Source organism: Neomonachus schauinslandi, chromosome 5, assembly GCF_002201575.2.
Source record: "Neomonachus schauinslandi chromosome 5, ASM220157v2, whole genome shotgun sequence".
Lineage (NCBI taxonomy): Eukaryota > Metazoa > Chordata > Mammalia > Carnivora > Phocidae > Neomonachus > Neomonachus schauinslandi.
In genome coordinates, this window is record NC_058407.1 from 64,081,777 (window position 1) to 64,101,735 (window position 19,959).

A 19,959-nucleotide genomic window follows, 5' to 3' on the forward strand; every position below is an offset into this window, starting at 1 on the left:
AGCCTGACAGATATGGGGCTCCATCCGAGGACCCCAGGATCATGAGAGCCTAGAGCCGAAGGCAGACACTTAACCCACTTAGCCCTGCATCCATCAGTTCTGACTCAAATGTCATGGTACTTGCTGCTAACCATATTAGGCTGTCACCAATTCCATCCTTCCTAACACCCAGGACCCATCCTTGAGAGTATGTGATGTCTCCGGCAGGAACACTGAATTTCTACCTCCTGACAGAATCTCAAGAGGCATGTTGGTGTGGTTGGGGCACTAGTGAAGGGGGGAGGTGCAAAGCATAATTTTGGTGGTTGGTGTGGGGGCATAACTTGGTGGGGTGAAAATTTTAGGAAAATAAATGGAAAGAGTAGTCATGTGGAAGTATCACAGGGCCTGATCCAAGAGTCTGCAATAAAACTGAAGAAGTCTTCTGCCATTTACAACACAGAGCTTAGCAGGGCAAAGGCCCTTAATAGCAACAGCCCAGGACATATACAACTCTCTTTGTTATAAACATGCTCCTTGTTATCCAGATCATCCCTCACTATGTTAAATTAGGGTCCTCTCGGCTTCACATTCTAGGGCCATATTATTTTCCACATTAGAGTAAGAGAGAAAACAGACTGGGATAAGAGGAAGAGAGTGGTGAATATATACATCAGGGATTGATGAGGACAAGGGATAGACACAGTGTGGCTATCTACCAACCTGGTTCTTCTTGAAAGAGAAGAAATAAGGCCAAAAAAAAAAAAAAAATCCAGAAAAGCACCAGTTTTGGCTCAAGCCTTAGGGAAGAGCTATGTGTTCCCTTATACTGAGGAGAGAGGCCACTTAAAGAACCTTCTGTTCTTAGTATTACTAGTGACCTTCTATCACAGCAGAGACTGTTCCAAGGCATCTCTGCATGTCTAGATCAGATATAGAAATGAGTGTAAGGGAAGTGGGGGTGGGCAGGGGTGGAGAAACATGGGTGTAAAGTCTCATTTTCCTTGGGATACTAAAATTCATAGTCATCTAGGTACACTTCCTCAAACCACACCTCTAAATATTAGGCTTCCACGGTTGTCTTTCACTTTCCAACTTCCTAACTGGACCAGAGTCCAGTTCTTTCCTTCAGTCTCTTAAATTCATCACTCTCTCTCCTCTTCCCCATGGGAAAGGATCTCCTGATTCAGACCCCTGAGTAACCCAGTCTTAGCTTGGGAGGAGTGAGTAGCAACAGCGATGCAGCGAGGGCTCTCAGGGAGATGCAGCTAGCCGTGGCTTAGAAAGAAAGATGTGGTCTGGAAGAATAGGGTGGGCCACAGCAAGGGCTCCTCACTCGTACCCGGCTCCTGGCTTTGCCTCTCCGCCCAGCCCCTTCCAGTGTGGCCAGCATGCAGTTCCAGTCATTAAATTTCAGGCATGGCCCCGGAGCTTGGAATTCTCACCTCAATGCCCACTGCCTCATCCCCACTTCCCGGCTCCCGCCTTCGCCGCCCGCAGCCTGCAGCCCCCACTTCGGCCCCCGCCCAGGCTTCAGCTCCTGCACCCGGCTGCCTCTGCTGCAGCCGCTGCCATGGTGATAGATCTCGCGAGAACTGCCGCTCGCTACCGCGCAGTTCTCGCGCGATCGGGGAGGTGGGAAGTATCCCGGTCTGGGGGTGGGGGTGCGCCGCACAGCTCCTGTCGCCGTCGCGGCTTCCGGTGCTAGGTGGAGGAAAGGAAGGAGGGAGCTGGGGAGCGGGGCCAGGGGAGCAGCCTTGCCGAAATCGGCTTGGGGGAGTCGGAGGGAGCGGAACCAGTGCCGAGCGGAACCTGCGGGGGCGGAGGCGGCGGCTGCGGCGGCGGAGCTGGGAGCAGGAACTGGTGAGGGGCTGGGGAAGGAAGGCGGGTCCCGGTAGAGGAGAGGCTCGGGGTGGGGGATGAGGAGATAGAGCCCCCCTCCCCCCGGCACTGCCGGGCATGGAGCGGTGTGGTCCTTCCCACCTGAGAGCTCGGGGAGGGGGCGCCGGGCCAGTCTCTCGCCTTCCCCCACATTTGAAGGACGCGGAGCTGGGGTGGGGGTGGGGGGCGCTCACGAATCTGTGCTCTGCCTCGCACGCGGGGGCGACCCGGGCTGCAGTTAGGTTCCCCTCGCCTGCAGGAGGTGGGCTTACGAGGGGTCGGGGTTGAGGTGGAGGAAAACAGTCCAGAGAGAGGTGATGCGGGGGCGGTGATGGCTGTTTTGTATCCTTTTCCTGTTAAAGGGCTAGGGAATGCCGCTTTTTCCTACACTCTCTCCTGCTCCACCTTAGTACTAGGAGACCAGAGCCTTGCAGCGGTGACACCCTGTACTCCCTTCATGGGGCAAGGGTGCGTAAGGGGTTTAGGGATCAGTCGGCCAGGCAAGCTAGTGGGGCACCCCAGGGGCACTATTCCGGTAGAGGTTGCGCTTTGGGTCTTGGGAACCACACGTTGGGACCAGGGCAGCAGGTGGGGAGCGGGAGGAGAAGAGGCAGAAGAGGGTGGGGGGATCAGATCTTGCTTGGAGAGGAGAGGTGGTGCCTTCCTCCCCCAGGCAAAGCGGGGGCGGTCTCACAGGAGGAGGGAGCAGCTAGTCGCTGGCTCTGAGTTTGTGTCTTCCAATCCGCTTGCTTTCTTTAGGAAGTACCAGGATTCCCGGAACAGAAAATGGAGCCATTGCTTACACCAATGTTTGAGGGAAGGAGGGGGAGGTGGAGTTCCCTGTTAACCCCGGCCACTTGCATAGCAAAGTGGTAGCTCCTCTTTGGGGGGAGTTCCCTTCTTTCTGGGTTGTATTACTGCCGGTCTCCCTCTGGCCAGGCCAGGAGGAGTGTGGTATGTGGTCAGGAGTGAGAAGAAATAGTGAGGTCATCTGGTTGAGGGAGAAGCGTAACTCAAAACCTGCCTCTGCTGCTGTTGGATTGGGTCACCCCTGGTCTATGGCATGAAAGTTTTATGGATAGGAGAATGCTGCAGGAGTCTGATTGCTTGGGTCAGTGCAACAGAACAGAATCTAGTCTCTGCATACTTTTCTCCCCTGGCCTTAATCAGGTAGTGACCATCTTTGCTGCCATTTTGTCTTGAGCTTCTTGGGTAAGTGTCTCCACTTGATATGACTGGAGTGGAGCAGTGAATTGGTTATTGCACATTAGACCTGAGTTTGAATAACATGTCTCTAAAAGCTCATTTTAAGAAAGAAACTGATCCACAGAGGTCACCTGTTCACAGAATGAATCATTGACCTTGGATTTAGCTGGGAAGGGCCCCCTGTGTATCACATATTTACATGCTTCCCGCTTCCCAGCATAGAAATTGTTATTATTTTACTATTATTTCAAAGATTTCATTTTTTATTTGAGAGAGAGAGAAAGCATGAGCAGGGGGAGAAACAGGGAGAAGCAGGTTCCCCGCTGAGCAGGGAGTCTGATGCTGGGTTCGATTGGGATCATGACCTGAGCTGAAGGCAGCCGCTTAACCGACTGAGCCACCCAGGCGCCCCCCAGCATAGAATTATTACCTTGCATCATCAAAAATTTTATGTGTAAGTCTGGTTTTTCCAAAGAGATGAAACATTTTGATTGCAGGGATTGGATTTCATGTTGTGTCTCCCACAGTGCCTAATGCAAACAGTAGGCTCTTGGGATGAATACAGGATGTGAATGGGTAGAACTCAACAAGCTTTCTGACTACAGTTTAAGTAAAGAGAAGGAGATGGCTTGGCTGTCAGGGAGAGTGCCTGGAGATAGCTGAGTGAGGGTACAAAGGCCCTTGGGCATTGTAATTACAAAGTCATGGCCTCTCCACCTTCCTACAAGGCACAAAACAGGCATGGATAATGGAAACTAAGACCCAAAAAGAAAAATATTATGAGAACACAAAGTCATTATTTCTCTGAAATCCCAGGTCTCCTGCTTCCCCACTGTGGGCAAAGATGTTAAGTCCTTCAGAGTATTGTCAAAATTGGAATTCTGGAGATTACAGAGGAGAGAGCCAATGTATGTATGTGGTGCCTGGCACAGATTTGGTGCCAGTGAATGGTAGCTGCTATTATTAAACTGAATGCAAGTATAAAGGAGGGGTGGCAGCAGGCTGGAAAGAGTGGAAGTGAAGTCTCAAGTGCACGGAGGATCATATTGTGTGTGTTCATTTCTGCTACTCTCTTTCCACTGGAGTCATAATAAGAGGAAATGGACTCAGAGGATAGTGGGTGGGATTTGTTGCTTAGAAGGAGGAACTTCTTTAAAACCAGGTTTGTTAAAGCTGAGTGAATAACAGGGAAATTGTGGAATCTGCTTCCCCATACACCTTTAGAAATGGATGCCAAGCAGCCCGAGACTCAAAGCATATCACTGTTTTTGGCTCTCTTCACCATTTTTGTTGCGGGTCAATTTAGAGGCACTATGGTATGGTTATTTAGAGTGTGGACCTTGGAATCAGACAAAATTGGGTTCAAATCCTGCCTCTGCTAATTACTAGTTTTATGATTTTGGTGAAAAACTTGTCCTCCTTTAGCTTCATTTTCCTCATCAGTAAAGAACATGATAATGATAGTACCTACTTCATAGTATTGGCATGAGAATTAAATGAGGTAATACATGTAAAGTATTTAGTACTGTACAAAGCACATAGTAAGCCGCAAATAAATGTTAGTTGCTATTAATAATCATCATCATAATAGCAATAATAATATGAGCACTCAGGGCTGCCTTAAAGGAGAGGAGGTTGACAAAAGAATAACTTGCTGCCTGTGTAGAGGGATGATTGTTACCATGACTTTTTTTGCTGGTCGTAGGCTTATGAGCAATGAAATCTTTTTTCAGCATCAGGCTCACAGAGGCAGCTCCTGCTGCCTGAGTGGGAGGTGAAGCTGGAGCAAGGCAGGGGCCCTGGACCATCAACTTGGATGCACGGTGAGGATGTGGGGGCTCAAGAATAGTGTTCATGTTAGAAAAGTCAGCATGATTGAAGTAACGGTTGACTCTTTCATACAAGAGCACTCTAAATGACCTAGGTCAGGGATATAGATTACTGGGTCCCTTTATTTTAGGTCTCAATTAGTATTTCAGCAAACTCCATTTCCTGGGCCACTGTTTTCATTTAGTCCTATCTCCTTTAAATGTCTCCCTCTGAGTATGTTTCAGAATGTACTGTATTAAGGTCCAGAGTTGTGATATCTGTGTAATTCTACCTGCTATACCTTTTCAACATCTGTTGCAAATACAGGTAGAATGCTAGTAAAGCTTTTTGATAATGAAAAGACATGGGGAGCATTTGGAAGTTCCACAAATGTTTGAAGGCTTGCATTATAGTCTGGGAAAGAACTGACTGTGGTAGGGATTCCATGAACGTTTTAGAGCTTTGTATTGGACTTCTACAAAGGATCTGCTGTGCCATATGGACCTGAAGGGACATGGCTTGGGAATTCATTGATCCACCATTATCACCATATTCCTGAAGAAAGATGAGATGACTGGGTGTAGCAGATCTCATCGTACCCTTTAGCTCTTCCATTACTGATGAGAGCCTGGTATAACCCTTCCTTTATGAGCTTTTACACTAGAGCATCAGGCATGGATGTTTAAACTTCAGCATGATTTAGGATGCAGGAGAACATTTGCTCTTTGTTGCAGTGGTTTTTGACCCCCTTTTCCTCTTCTGTTAAAAGGAATTAAACGTTACCTTCTATAAAATCTTATTTGAAGTCTAATACATTGCATGGATAAAAATGGAGCTGCTCTGGTAGTGGGGTAGAGGGGAGGAGCATAATTAGAGCCTCTCATATAGTTCTTCCCCCACCCCCAAGCCTGTGAAGCCCATCCAGGGACCCCTAGGGCTAGGGCTCGGGCTCTGAGAACATAGCAACCATTTCTCGAGTTTGTCAGATACAGGAAAAGAATCAGGGATCACCTATAGAATACTATCTTCCTCAACCTCAGAAATGTTTTACCACCACCGGTAGAACCATACTCCTCAAAAGCAAGCATGTTAGTCACTAGCTACAGATTAGTCATGGTGCTGGAGACATGAAACATGAATAAGGCATGGTCCCTGCTGACAAGGGCTCATAGTTTAGTGAAGTACTTCCCCAACCTTTTGTCATGGAAGTGAAGTCTCAGGTGCACAGAGGATGTCATACCACAGAGAATGGTAATAGTGAGAAAGACGTAGTGCTTGCAAGCTGAGATGACTGGCCCTTGGGCTCTAGCCACCTTAAGCCCTGCCTAGCCATCCAGTACTGATGGGATGTATGGCAGACCTATAATGCGTTAAAGGCACATAATTTTTTTTTTTAAAGATTTTATTTATTTATTTATTTTTAAAGATTTTACTTATTTATTTGACAGAGAGAGACACAGCGAGAGAGGGAACACAAGCAGGGGGAGTGGGAGAGGGAGAAGCAGGCTTCCTGCGGAGCAGGCAGCCCGATGCGGGGCTCGATCCCAGGACCCTGGGATCATGACCTGAGCCGAAGGCAGACGCTTAACGACTGAGCCACCCAGGCACCCCAGAGATTTTATTTATTTATTTGACAGAGAGAGACACCACGAGAGAGGGAACACAAGCAGGGGGAATGGGAGAGGGAGAAGCAGGCTTCCCGTGGAGCAGGGAGCCTGATGCGGGGCTCGAGCCCAGGACCCTGGGATCATGACCTGAGCTGAGGCAGATGCTTAACAACTGAGCCACCCAGGTGACCCTAAAGGCACATTATTTGGGAAGTTCCAGCTCTGGAAAGCAAAACAGACAAATGTGAATAAAACATTCTGTGGTGAATCCTAGAGTAGGAGTGTGTTTGAGGTGCTAAGGGATCACACATAACTTATTCCCCAAGCTAGGTAGTTCCCTGTTTTCTTTTCTTTTTCTTTTTTTTTAAAGATTTTATTTATTTATTTGAGACAGAGAGAGCACATGAGAGGGGGGAGGGTCAGAGGGAGAAGCAGGCTCCCTGCCGAGCAGGGAGCCCGATGCGGGACTCGATCCTGGGACTCCAGGATCATGACCTGAGCCGAAGGCAGTCGCTTAACCAACTGAGCCACCCAGGCGCCCTCTTTTTCTTTTTTTTTAAAGATTTTATTTATTTATTTGACAGAGAGAGACACAGCTAGAGAAGGAACACAAGCAGGGGGAGTGGGAGAGGGAGAAGCAGGCTTCCTGAGGAACAGGGAGCCCGATGCGGGGCTTGATCCCAGGACCCTGGGATCATGACCTGAGCTGAAGGCAGACGCCCAACCGACTGAGCCACCCAGGTGCCCCAGTTCCCTGTTTTCTGAATCCTTAGACTGCTCTGTAATGGTGGGCCTTGTCTAAACCATAGCTTCCTTTGTCATCTGTTCACCAGCAGCTCGATTTTGACCTGTGATGTGGGAACCAGATTGGAGCAAAGGTTTATTAGGGCTTTAGGCTGACTGCTTGTGGAATTTCAGTGCTTTTGTAATTAAGAAAGCATAGTGAAACATCAAAATAGTAGAATCCACAGGATTTAACTACTGATTAAATTTAGGAAGGAAGAGTAGAAGAGTCAAAAATGACTCCCAGGTTTCTGGCCTGGGTGATCTGGTGGCACTTCGTTAGCCAAGAAACACAAGAGGAACAAATCTGAGATTGAAGATATTTGTTTGTATTTTTTTAAAGATTTTATTTATTTGAGAGAGCATGAGCAGGGGGGAGGAGGGAGAGGGAGAAGCAGACTGCCTGCTGAGCAGGGAGCCCACCGCGGGGCTCTATCCCAGGACCCTGAGAGTGTGACCTGAGCCGAAGGCAGACGCTTAACCGACTGAGCCACTCAGGTGCCCTGAAGATACTTATTTTTAGATTAAACTTCAATTTTGAGGTGCTAAGGTGTGAAGCTCAGGAGAAGGGCTGAGCTGGGTATTTGGGAATCATCTGCACAGATGGTAATTGAAGCCATAAGAGAAACCAAGATCCAGGATAACAGCAGTTACTGGCTATCTACCCAAAGAGCAATTCTTCCCCTTCTTGCTTCTAACACAACCGCTAATGTGTTCAGATGTTTGTTGGGGGTGGGGGTATAAAGATACCCTTCCCCAGCCCTAGGGTATGAAAACTGATCAGCCTAAGGGATGTGGGCATTCCATTTCCCTTGCCAGTGATTGAGTCACAAATGGTCATGTACTAATTCTAGCCAATAAAATATAGGGAATGTCTGCTGGGAGCATCTGGGAAAGTTTTCCTCAATCTTAAAAAAAAGACATATGGCAACATTCTCTTGTCCAGCCTTTAGATGTTGATGTAGAAGAATGAGATGCTGGAGTAATTCCGAGAGCATGAAGAGACAGACATAAGAACTCTAGGATGTCAGAGCAGAAAAATGGAGAAAATTTGGGTCCTTAATAACACTGTAGAGCTGGTGGATTAAAAAAACAAGCGTTCTAGCTCTAGATTTCTCCCTCTCTCTCTCTGTGTAGGGGAATATACATAACACAATTTACCGTTTTGACCATTTTTAAGTGCACAGTTCAGTGGCATTAAGTACATTCACACTGTTTTGCAACCATCACCACCATCCATCTCCAGAACTTTTTCATCTTCCCAAACTGAAACTCTGTAATTGTTAAACAATAACCTGCATTTCCCCTACCTCCACCCCCTGGCAACCACCATTCTACTTCCATCTGTATGAATTTGACTAGGGTGCTTCATATACATGGAATCATACAATTTTGTCCTTTTGTGTCTGGCTTATTTTACCTAGACTTCAAGCTATATGCTTTAATAAATCTACTTGTCATTTAAGCCACAAGTGTGTCTTCTATCTTTTGCAACTGATGCTACTCTAACTGATACATCTAGGGAGAGTGTGTACAGTGGGACAAGAGAAAAGGCCAAAGGCAGAAACTTGGGGCACATCAACATTTAAATCGGTAGGCAAAACAAAGGCCAGGAAAGAGAGTAAGAAGCAACCAGAGGAGCCAAAAGGACATCAAGACAGTAAGACATCATAGACACCAATGAGGAAAAAACATTAAAAAAAAAAAGGATCAAAGGTTGTAGAAAAGGCAAATTAAAATAAGGCCTGAAAGGGGCGCCTAAGTGGCTCAGTCAGTTAAGTCTGACTCTTGGTTTTGGCTCAGATCATGATCTCAGGGTTGAGACTGAGCTCCGCCACGGCCCCATGGACAGCCCTTTTCCTGTGGACAACGAGCAAGTGAATCAGAACAGAGAATCGGGGCTGTTTCAGAATATATGGCCAGATAAAAATGTGACCAGATAAAAACTAGACTCATTTGTTTCTTTGGAACGTTCCGTGGCACTGCCCTCTAACAAAGCTTTCATCTTGCCCTATTCTTAGAAACTGACCAGCTTACAACCATTTCATCTTCTGATATTCCATAGCTGCTCCAATGCCTACAACTAGAGCCTTGACTATTCAGAGCACTATGATTTCTTTTTTAAACAATTTTTTTAATTAATTGACTTATTTTTTTTTATTTTTTTTTTTTTAAAGATTTTATTTACTTATTTGAGAGAGAGAGCACATGGTGTGGGGGAGAGGGAGAAGCAGACTCCCCACTGAGCAGGGAGCCTGACCACGCGGGGCTCAATCCCAGGACTCCGGGATCATGACCTGAGCCTAAGGCAGAGCCTTAACTGACTGAGCCACCCAAGCGCCCTGTTTTGATGTTTCAAATCTATCTTTTCGTTTTTATTGCTTCCTGTGGTTAAGAACTTTTGATTTCTCGGCTGTATTACTGTACCTCCCACATGGGCTCTCTGCCTCAAGTCTTTTTCCCCTTTTAATTTACACCCAAATGACTGCCAGAATGGTCCTTTATTATTATTTTTTTTTAAGCAAGCTTTACACCCAACATGGGGCTTGAACTCAAGACTCTGAGATCAAGAGTTGCATCCTCTACTGACTGAGTCAGCCAGGTGCTCAGAAAGAATGGTCTTTCTAAAGCACATACTTGCTTATGTTACTAAGTATGGCCTTTAAGGCCCTTCATGATCTAGCCCCTTCTTACGTCTCCAGTGTCGTCACTTCCTTTTACTCACCATGCGGCATCCAAATAAACTGACTCCCAACTGCACCTGGCTTTGGCTAGTAAAAAGTGCTGTCTCTAACTCAGGTCTTTATGCCTTTGACACACGTTCCCTCTCCCCCACTCCCTCTTTTTTATTGTTTGATTACTTCCTATTCTGTTGGGAGTCAGCTCGGAGGGTGACCTGAGAATCATGTCTGGGAATTGCCCTGTACTCCTTAGTCTTGATTAACTGCTCCAGCTTGCTGTCCCCATTATACTATGTGCTTATTCCACTCTTACTCTTGTGCTGTTTTGTAATTCTGTTTGCTTGTCTTTCTCTCCCACTGACTGAGTTTCATGAAAGCAGAAGTTGTCTTCCTCTGTGTATGCCTAGTTCTGTATACCCAATAAGTGCTTAGTGAATGGATGGAAGCTGACATCAGAAGCTATTTCTTGGCTTTGGGAAATCTCTGAGTCCAGTAGAAGTCATTGAGATATTAATCTAGGAGTTCTTGTGTGCTTGTGATTACAGTGCTCTTGAGACAAAAACTTGGAAAGTTTATAGAGGTCACAAGCCAGCTGTGCTAAGGAAACCAAGTACAGGCAGACCCTGCTTTTGTTTCCTTACATTTTATCGGTCTGCTCCATTGGCTGTACTAAAAATAGCATCTCTATTAGTGATATCGCAATGTGAAAATTGTCTGGGAACAAAGCTGCTTTTAGTGCACCTACCTGGCAGCAGAAGGTTTGGGAGACCTTGGTCTTCCTTTTCCTGGACCCATGCAGCCTGAAGAGGAGGAGGTGGTGTCAGATCAGAAGTCCCCTCAGAAGTAGGTGTCGTAGGACGCAAGCCTGAGTCAGCCACCAGAGTCAGGTGGGGGGAGTTGTGTGTGGCAGACTGAGTGTGACTCTCAGAATCACTTGGAGAGTGAGGCGGGCATGTTCCTGCAACACACACAAGCCAGGATGGCTGAGCAGTCATGGCAACAGCCTGCCTCTCCTGGTGGGGGGGGGACGGGCTTGGGGGCAGTAAGTAGTCGTCAGTGAGGACATCCTCAGATGAAGCTTAAATCAGGCAATGTGTTTGATTGAACTCCTGCAGTGTTCCACACGGATTGTACTGGAACACACCTTAAGAGCTCTTGTTATTTGTACCACTGATAACAAAGCTTGTGGCTGTAAAATAGAATGTTGAGGTATACTTTTTTAATAATAGGGATATTGCTGTAGTCCATTTTGCATCCTAAGCCACTCATCTTCAGTTTTAACTGCTGATTCCTGGTTTCTCACAGCCCGTGGAACCCTGGCATTTTGCCCTTTCAACACAGGAGTGCCATCTGTGGTAAAAGAGAGTAACTATAGGCTGTACAGTACATAGGGAAACAATCCAGGGTTTATGTATTTTTTTGCCATTCTGCTTCCCAGAGCTTTTTTTAGGAATGCATTATGGGTGAAAGTAAAAATCGGCAGTATAACCCAAGATTTGTGTTCATGACACAAAGCTGCAAGTTGCCACCATCCTCATGGTAGAGGCAGCGTGCTATCTGGTGATAGGGACAGAGAAAGCCAGGACAAGAAAACCAACACCTGCTTTGGAATGCTCATCTGAGTCCAGCTTCTGATTATATTAAAGAGGAGTCATAATGTCCACTAATTTCAAGGCGTGGCGCTGCCCCCCAGAGGACACACAGTGACTACGTGGGCATTTCATCAGTTATCCATCAGGCCCATTGCGTATTAAATGGCAAGAGAAAATTCCATTGATTTTAGTCTTCTAGTCCTTTTATGGTGTTTCCAAACCAGTCTTGGGGTCAAATATGGTGTGGAAAATGGCCAAGAATTGACAGGGTATCTAAGAAACCATCTGTGCTTTACACAGAGATACCAAGTACTGCTGGGGCAGAAGAAATGATATAAGGACATCCTCAGAGGAGGCTTAAATCAGCCCCTGTGCTTGGTTGAACTTCTATAGTGGGCTTGGCACTGGGAGTGGGGACAGATCCAAAATAAATAAAAGGCATAGTCCTTGCCCATGGAGAATACAGTTGAACTGTAGAGACGGTAAATGTACAGACTTCTAAGAGAGAAAAAGCTCCATGAGGTAGTAAGTGCCACATGAGTGGCTCAGATAATTCAGGGACATGCCAGGAAAGAGAAGTAAGTGTAACACTGGGATCAGCTTTTGAACCAAGACGTTAACTTGCTAGTTTAGCAAAGAAGCAAACCAAAGGACAGTGTGTGCATGTTTTGGGGCCAGGGGTATTTTTCAGCCACTCACGGTTGGTAATCCTTTAATCAGCAATTGCTTCATTCATGAAGGACAGCAAGATAAATGCTTGGTATAAATTCCAGTTCAGAACCTGGGCCAAAGCCTACTACCAAAGCCTTAAAGCAAAGTATCATCTGGAACTGGAGAAGAGGAGGCCTGAGTAGGAAATAAGATCAAGACTAGGAAGACTTGGGGAAGTTTTAATTTCTGGAGATGAGGGTGGCAGAACCAGAAGTCTGACGACTACAGATTGCCAGGGTTGATGGAATCTGATCTTATTAGCTGGGCAGATGTCCCTTCCTGCCTACAGATCCTCCAGGATCTGTCTGCCTGGGTGGGTTTAGGCAGGATGGGCAGGGAGGATGGCTAGTGGGCGACTTGGCTGAAGTTGAGCCCTAAGGTTGAGCCAGGTCCTCTCCCTGGGGTGTGAGCCCGCTGGGTCAGGGGCAGGGCTCATCTGAGGAACCTACCAGGAGCACCACGCCTGGCTCATTAGTGGATGTCTGGGAAGGCCTTTGAAGATGAAACACTCTATAAGCACTCATTGTTTCTGTTTTTTGGACAAACTAGTACTTTGGTCTCCAGGGGCTGTCGATCTGGCTCCTTTGTACTAGTCTGGAATTTGCTGCAAACTGAGGAGAGTAGGAAACAAACAAAACTGAAATAGTTTTTGAGAAAACAGCTCAACTCCCACTAAACCCCCATGCTTTAGCTTGTAAATCAGATTCCTCCCCATCCACCTTTCACATTCTTGGGTTTGGGTGCACTCTGTCTTGACCTGTTCCTTCGCCTGCTGGGTTTGGTGTGTATGTGCCTCTGGTTCCCAGACTCTACGGAGAATGCCAGCAGCTGGCATATGGTGATTGCTGAATAAGCTGCCCGTGGACGCCTGTCTCCTGCAGGCACAGAGAACTGGCTGCCATGGGCGATCCTGAACCCTATTTCACTGGCTCAGAAATGCATTTCTGTGGCCATCCTGTGCCATAGAGAAGGGAGGGAAGAGGAGAGGGAATGAGTGACTCCAGGATTCTGTCTTTTGGGGGCAATGGGTGGGGTGGGAAGATAGGCACTTTATGCCTTCGTAGTCCTTCTTCCTGCCATCTTCATGTTTTTAGCAGATAATTTGTTAAGATCCTAGTATGCACCAGGCATAAGTTTCCAGTCAGTCTTAGTGAGCTGCTTAGTAAGGTCAGTATTAGACCCTGGGAGTTTTAGTTCATTTGTTCAGCTGCTATGTACCAGGCACTATTCAAGGTACCAGGAACACAGCAGTGAACAAAATAGATAAGGAGCTGACATTGTGGTAGGAGAAAAACAGTACAGCAAGAAACAAATGTGTGATGTGTCTGATGGTGATAAATGCTATGAAGAAAAATGAAGTGGGATAAATAGGGTAGAGAGTGATGTGCGATCCACAACCATTAGAGGTGGTTGTGGAAGGCCTCTTTGATAAGGTGGTACTCAGATGGATACCTGAAGGAAGTGAGGGGATGCTCCATGAAGGTTATCTGGGAGAGGAGCATTCAGGGCAGAGCGAAGAGCGAGTACAAAAGCTTTGAGGCAGGAAAGTGTCGGGGAATTGAAGTGGGGTAAGCCAAGAGAAGAGTAGTAGGAGATTTAACGAGAGAAGCAGGGGAATGCAGATCGTGCAGGACCTTGCAAGCCATGGTATGGTTTTGGATTTTACTGAAAGGGAGACAGGAAGCCAAGAGAGGGTTTTGAACAGAGAAGCAGCATGACCTGATTTTGGTTTTAAAAGTAGTCTGGCTGCTATGTGGAGAACAGACTGAAGGGGGTTAGGGAGGAGGCAGGGAATGAGGTGACTGCCTCCTTGCAGGTGAGAAAGTGGAGAAGCTGTCCTTGGATGGGCCACGATGAGCCTAGGAATGAGGGGTAGCCTAGGCACACCGTTGTATGAACAGGGCACAACTTTCACCTTATTTCTTCCTGATTAATTTTGGTGTGTGGAAGGAAGGTGGAATCGCAGACATACGGAAAGGGAAGAAGTGAAGTCTCTTGATTTGAGCATGGACCTTGGGGACCTGGCAAGCCCGAACCTTGTCAGGAGTCACAAAGAGCCACTCCTCATTCCACTCCCTCCTCTCCCAGCCTTTCCAGGAGTCTCAGGGGAAGGTTGCGGGAGGGAAGGGCATTCATGGTCTTGCAAGGCCTTATATGGTATAGAGTGTCGGAACTGAAGGGACTTCAGAAGTCATCTAGTTCAGTCCCCTCCATTTATAGGGGCAGATATGGATGGGGGGGAATAACTCATCCAAAGTCACACCAGTACATTATGGCAGAGCAGGGGTCCTGAGTGTTCACGGCTTTGTCTCCGCTCCCAAAGACTCAGGATGTTTCTGAGTGGGACTTGATCTTCATAGCTTCTTATAAATTCCAGCCATGACTTTGGCAAATCCCATTTACATGAAATCCTGACTAGCAGATGTGTTAATGAGTTTATGTTTCTTTGCCTTAGGATTGAGTTCTCCATACCAGGGCCCAGGCCAAAACCAGACTGCCACTGCCCCCACTTGAGCCCTCCTGTCCTCAGAAAGTGGTTGCTGTGATCATGGGTAATATCTTTGGAAACCTTCTGAAGAGCCTGATTGGGAAGAAGGAGATGCGCATCCTGATGGTGGGCCTGGATGCTGCAGGAAAGACCACCATCCTGTATAAGTTGAAACTGGGGGAGATCGTCACCACCATCCCCACCATTGGTAAGGGCACAGCTTAGATGTAAGCTTTCATGCCAACAGCTGGGCCAGGCAAGGGGCCTATTCCTAGATCCCCCACCTGGCCACCAGGCAAGTCTATGCAACTTGGGGGGATTCAGGGAAGGATGGTTATTTAACTTACTAGCAGGTGCTGGGGCTGCCGTTTGCCCACCTACCCGGGCCCTCTCTGATGCGGGAACTTCCGCAGCCTGGCACTGAACAGTTGCCCTCAGGCACTGAGCTGGTTTGTTCTCTGTGTTGTTTGGAAAGCAGGTGAAAGGCTTTGATGTTCCTGCCAGAGGCCAGGAGTTGTTTCACTTTAGATCCTCAATGTACCTGATCCTGGTTAAGACCTGCCTGTGGGAGGGAGAACGTTTGCCTTATAGATGGGGCTCCAGATCATCATTGTCCACTGGTTCTGCATTTGGGGCTCCAGGAGTAGAGCTCACTTTTTCTTCACTGTGTTTCCCAGGCCCTACATTTTAGCTGCGGCAGACTCGTGATGGCTGAGGTACAGGAGTGGGGCTGAGTCATTTCTTTGCAGGAGGGAGAGGCAAAGACAGAGAATGAGCAGAGAAGGTTAGCTCATGTTACCAAGGGGATTGTGAACCTCCAGACTGGCCCTCCTCATCCTCTTCCACTTTTTCTCTAAGGTTTTTTTTGTTTTGTTTTGTTTTTGTTTTTGTTTTTTAAAGATTTTATTTATTTATTCATGAGAGACAGAGACAGAGAGACAGAGAGAGGCAGAGGGAGAAGCAGGCTTCCCGCGGAGCAGGGAGCCCGATGCGGGACTCGATCCCAGGACCCCAGGATCATGACCTGAGCCGAAGGCAGATGCTTAACCATCTGAGCCGCCCAGGCGCCCCATCTAAGGTTTTTTTTTTTTGGCCTTTAGGCTACTAGGTCAGGGAATACCAGGCCTGAGGAAGCCTCAGCTTTCTTTCCTTTGCTAGGATCAGAGCCAGGCTGGGGGAAACAGAAACAAACCCCTGGGGTATTGTTTGCAGGCCTGGTGTTTGAGGCCAAGTGGCCGTTGTCTGTTTTTTCCAAAGGGTTCAACGTGGAAACAGTGGAGTACAAGAATATCAGCTTCACAGTTTGGGACGTGGGTGGCCAGGACAAGATTCGACCTCTCTGGAGACACTACTTCCAAAACACCCAGGGTATGGCATATGAATCGCCCAGCTTGGCATGGGTTGGTCGGGTGTGAGCAGAAGTTGTGGCTGTCATTCTTGGTTATGGGCAGCCAATCCTTGCCCTGCCGCAGCTCCTAGGGGTGGGAGAACAGGAGGAAAGGGAGCAAATATTTGGAGGGTGTATGGAGGGTGTTGTCTTTTGGTGGTAGGGATGATGGGAGTTCATCTGCTGTCTTACGCAGCACATGCTCTGCCTCCCTAGGGTTGATATTTGTGGTCGACAGCAATGATAGGGAGCGAGTAAATGAGGCCCGAGAGGAGCTGATGAGGATGCTGGCAGAGGATGAGCTCCGGGATGCAGTGCTCCTTGTCTTTGCAAACAAACAGGTGAGACTTCTCCCCACCCTGGATTTGAGAGAGGTCAACCTGGCTGTGGAAATCCTGGGCATTGGGGCTCATTGTAGGGGAAGCCCTGTGACTGTGTTCTCAATTTTGGAAGTGTGGGGAATATGATTAGCTGGCTTCTTTATGTTCCTCTTCTTGTTCCCTACCCAGCTTTAATTAGCAACACTTCTGTCCTCAGGGATTGGTGTGGTAGATACCTCAAATCCCTCCTTCATCTTCCCTGTTGTCTAATTTAGTGGAACTGCCCTCACTCCTATAGTCAAACAGACCTGATTCTTTGCCCAGTCTGAATCACCTCTTCACTTCCCTACAACCCCATATTTGGTTTGCAGCTCCCCAATGGAATGACCTTTAGCGCCTTGGATCTATGGTTCTGGGATGAATAAATCCAAAGCAGCTCTTTAGGACCTTGTTCTGGTTCCTACAGTGGAGGAGGAGAGGGTGCTGGTACACATCTCTTTGGTAGATGGGTGTTCTAGAAGCCTTTGAAAGACCCTGAGCCTCCTTTTTGTGTGTCTCCCTCATGCTCCAGGATTTGCCTAATGCTATGAACGCTGCTGAGATCACAGACAAGTTGGGCCTGCATTCTCTGCGTCACCGCAACTGGTACATTCAGGCCACCTGTGCCACCAGCGGGGACGGGCTGTACGAAGGCCTGGACTGGCTGGCCAATCAGCTCAAAAACAAGAAGTGAGAGCCAGGCAGCCCTATCCGACCGCCCTACCTATCCCTGACACACCTACTGTCTCCCTGCCCCAGCTCTGCCCCTTCCTTCCCGTTGCCAGTGTGGCCAGGGCCCTGGGTATCATGTCCGCATGCCCAACAAGAGCCTTGCCTCCCCTGCCTCCCCTCCTCTCCCCTGTCCATGACCAGTCCCCGTTGCTGTCCTGATGATGAATCATTCCAATTTATCGGATTTAAAACAAAAACAAGGTTGTTATGGTTTCATGGGTGGCCCCCCCTCATCCTCTGGGGTTTGGGAGGTGGGGTGGGGTATTCTCTCCGTTCGCTTCGTTTGGCTCTGGTTGCTGTGCTCTTGGCATCTCAGTCCCTTCCCTCTCCCCACAGGTTCCTCTCCCACTCCCCGTCTTCCTTTCCTTTGCCATTCTCTCCCTGTTCTACATGGAAATTGCACGGGCCTCTCTGTGTGTGCGTGCATGTGTGCGCGTGTATATACATGTATAGAGAGATATATATGCGGGTGGAGGTGTGGAGTGCAGCTCGGTGCTGGGAGCCAGGTCACTGCCCACTCCAGCCTATCATCTGCCCCTCCCATGTTGGTGAGATAAAGGGAAGAAGGTAGAGGGAAGGCTGCCCCAGTCTTGAGCTGGTTCCTCTCCTCTCTGCAGGTAGGTTTTTCTGGATGATAGGACAGATGATGGATTTTCCACCGCCATCTTCCTTGTACCCCTCTCTACATCCTGTTCAGGGCAGGGGGATGGTCTTTATCTCTAGATGACTGTTCCCAAGGAGATGCTATTCTGCCCTGCCTTGTTACTGGGAAGGAGAGAAGAGCCCACTCACTCTTGTCAGCCCAGTGTTCAGCTGATCCTCCTCCTCATCCTTAGATCTGTTCCTCAGGAGCTTGTGAGGAAGACGGGGAGAGCAAGACCATGGGGTGTGTTTGGGATCCAGGGCACTGGGGGGTGGGCCTCAGGTTTTCCATCTTCATCCTCTTGTGTTGTTAGGAGAAGGTGAGGCATGGATCAGTCTATTCCTGCCCTCCCATGCCCCCCCCCCCAATCTTCTGATCTTGGAGACTGGGTGGTTTATCTGTCCTTTGTCAGAAGTTTCCTCACCCTAGTAGTCCTGCTGACCTGACCGGGGCTGGCTGGGTGGTTTAATGGGGAGCAGGGGAGTGGGGGTGACATAGCAGACCTCAGTTTCAATTCCCCTATTCTCCACTTCTCTCTTTTTCTAGTCTAGGGTGTGCTGAAGGCTGAAAATTTTCTGTTCTGTTTCTAGACCCTCAGACTATCCTGCTGTCCCTCCTCACTCCACCCCAACAGTTTTCTCCTGCCCGTTTCAGCCACTTCCCATGAATCCATTTGAGGTTGGAGTGGAGGAAATTAGAACTCTGAAGTAGTTGTTGGTGCTGGTGGGATGCAGTGGTCTTCAGGGTCCTCCCCCCATTATTATGTAGTTCAGAAGCTGCTGCTACTGCGTCTCTCTGTTTACAGGGGGCGCTTGTCCCTGAGGTCCTGGCCCGGGTCCTGACTTTGCGGTTTCTGTGAAGCCGTGGCTTTTCTGTGGGCTCCTGTGTGTGCTGGCTGCGCCCTGAGCTCCAAAACGGCCGCCCATAACCTTTCTGCTATGGTCAGGGCCCCGGCACCCTGTCCTCCCCCCCACCCCCCCCCCCCAGAGCATGGCTGAGGGACCCCTTCCCAGAAGGACTGTCCCAAGCCCCACCCCATGGGGCCAGGCTTCCTGCCACCTTTGTCTACAACAGGCAGATCAGTACCCCCACCCTACCCCAGGTTGAACTGTGAAAGAGAGGTTCCAGGGGTGTCTCCCTCAGTGCCAGTTTCTTAGTGATGTACTATTTACCCAAGATGCAGTGGGAGTGTGCAGGTCTCCTGATCTCTAGGCGTGTGTGTGTGTGTGTGTGTGTGTGTATTTGGTGGCAGGGGTGAGGGGAGAGGTATGCTGGAGCTTCTAGTTCATTTTAACATGTATTCACTCCCCTGACTGCACAGATGCTTCCCTCCACTCCTTTCCTTTGCCTCTGCCTCTGTTTCCTCATTTTTTTGCTCCTGCCCCTGTTGCCTCTCCCCTCCTGAACTGTTGCCTTTGCCTTCTCAACTCATTCACTGCTGTTGCCTGTCTCCCCTTTCCTTGTTTCGTTCCTACTTAGGATTCCCCACTCTTGGTCTTTGCAGTAGCTGCGGATTTTACCTCTTCTCCTGCCTCCCAGTCTGACCCTCCCTAGTTAGATGGCAGTCCCAATTAGGTTTTTCTTATTTAAGGCCCACCCCTACCTTGTTTTGGGGGGCTCCAGAGACCAGTGGGCCTGAGGGTGTTAGCAAGCAGCCTTGGAGGTTGCCTTGGTGCTGCTCAAGGATCCATCCAGCAGGGGGGAGCAGTAAGTGATCTTGGTAGTATTCCTGGTTGCTAGGCCCTTGGCAGGGGTGGGTGGACCTTTCTACATTCCCATTCTCCTAAAAGCTCTTTCTGGATTGGGTTTCTCATTCCATTTTTGCCTGTTCCCTCCCACATTCTCCTCTGGTAGATTTCATTTTATGCTTTCCTTTGTTACAGCCTTTTTCCCCCTAGAGATTCCCCTCTGGGCCCCCTCCCCCAGCAGAGTGTGTTTTGTGATGTTACAGTAGTAACTGCAGTTCTGGTTTTTCTCTTCTTCTTTTCTCCTCTGGACTGTAGACTGTATATGTTTAATGACTCACCTTCTCTCTCCTTGCCCAAAATGTGGGATACGCGATGACTGTGACCCTGGTTGGAAATTAAACTTGTTTTATGCA

General features: G+C 48.3%; 1 protein-coding gene across 2 annotated transcripts; it reads left to right on the forward strand.

The window, feature by feature from the left end:
* The first annotated feature begins 1,615 nt into the window (after nt 1-1,615).
* ARF3 (ADP ribosylation factor 3) lies at nt 1,616-19,959 on the forward strand. 2 transcript variants are annotated; one of them, XM_021704783.2, is made up of 5 exons: nt 1,616-1,842; nt 14,705-14,945; nt 15,995-16,105; nt 16,341-16,465; nt 17,016-19,959. In XM_021704783.2, exons 2-5 carry the CDS (start codon nt 14,798-14,800, stop codon nt 17,175-17,177), a joined length of 546 nt encoding a protein of 181 aa, XP_021560458.1. In that variant the 5' UTR covers nt 1,616-1,842; nt 14,705-14,797; the 3' UTR covers nt 17,178-19,959. The 2 variants fall into 2 exon arrangements, with proteins under 2 accessions (XP_021560458.1, XP_044771365.1); XM_044915430.1 differs by having other exon boundaries at nt 1,645-1,687; nt 14,732-14,945.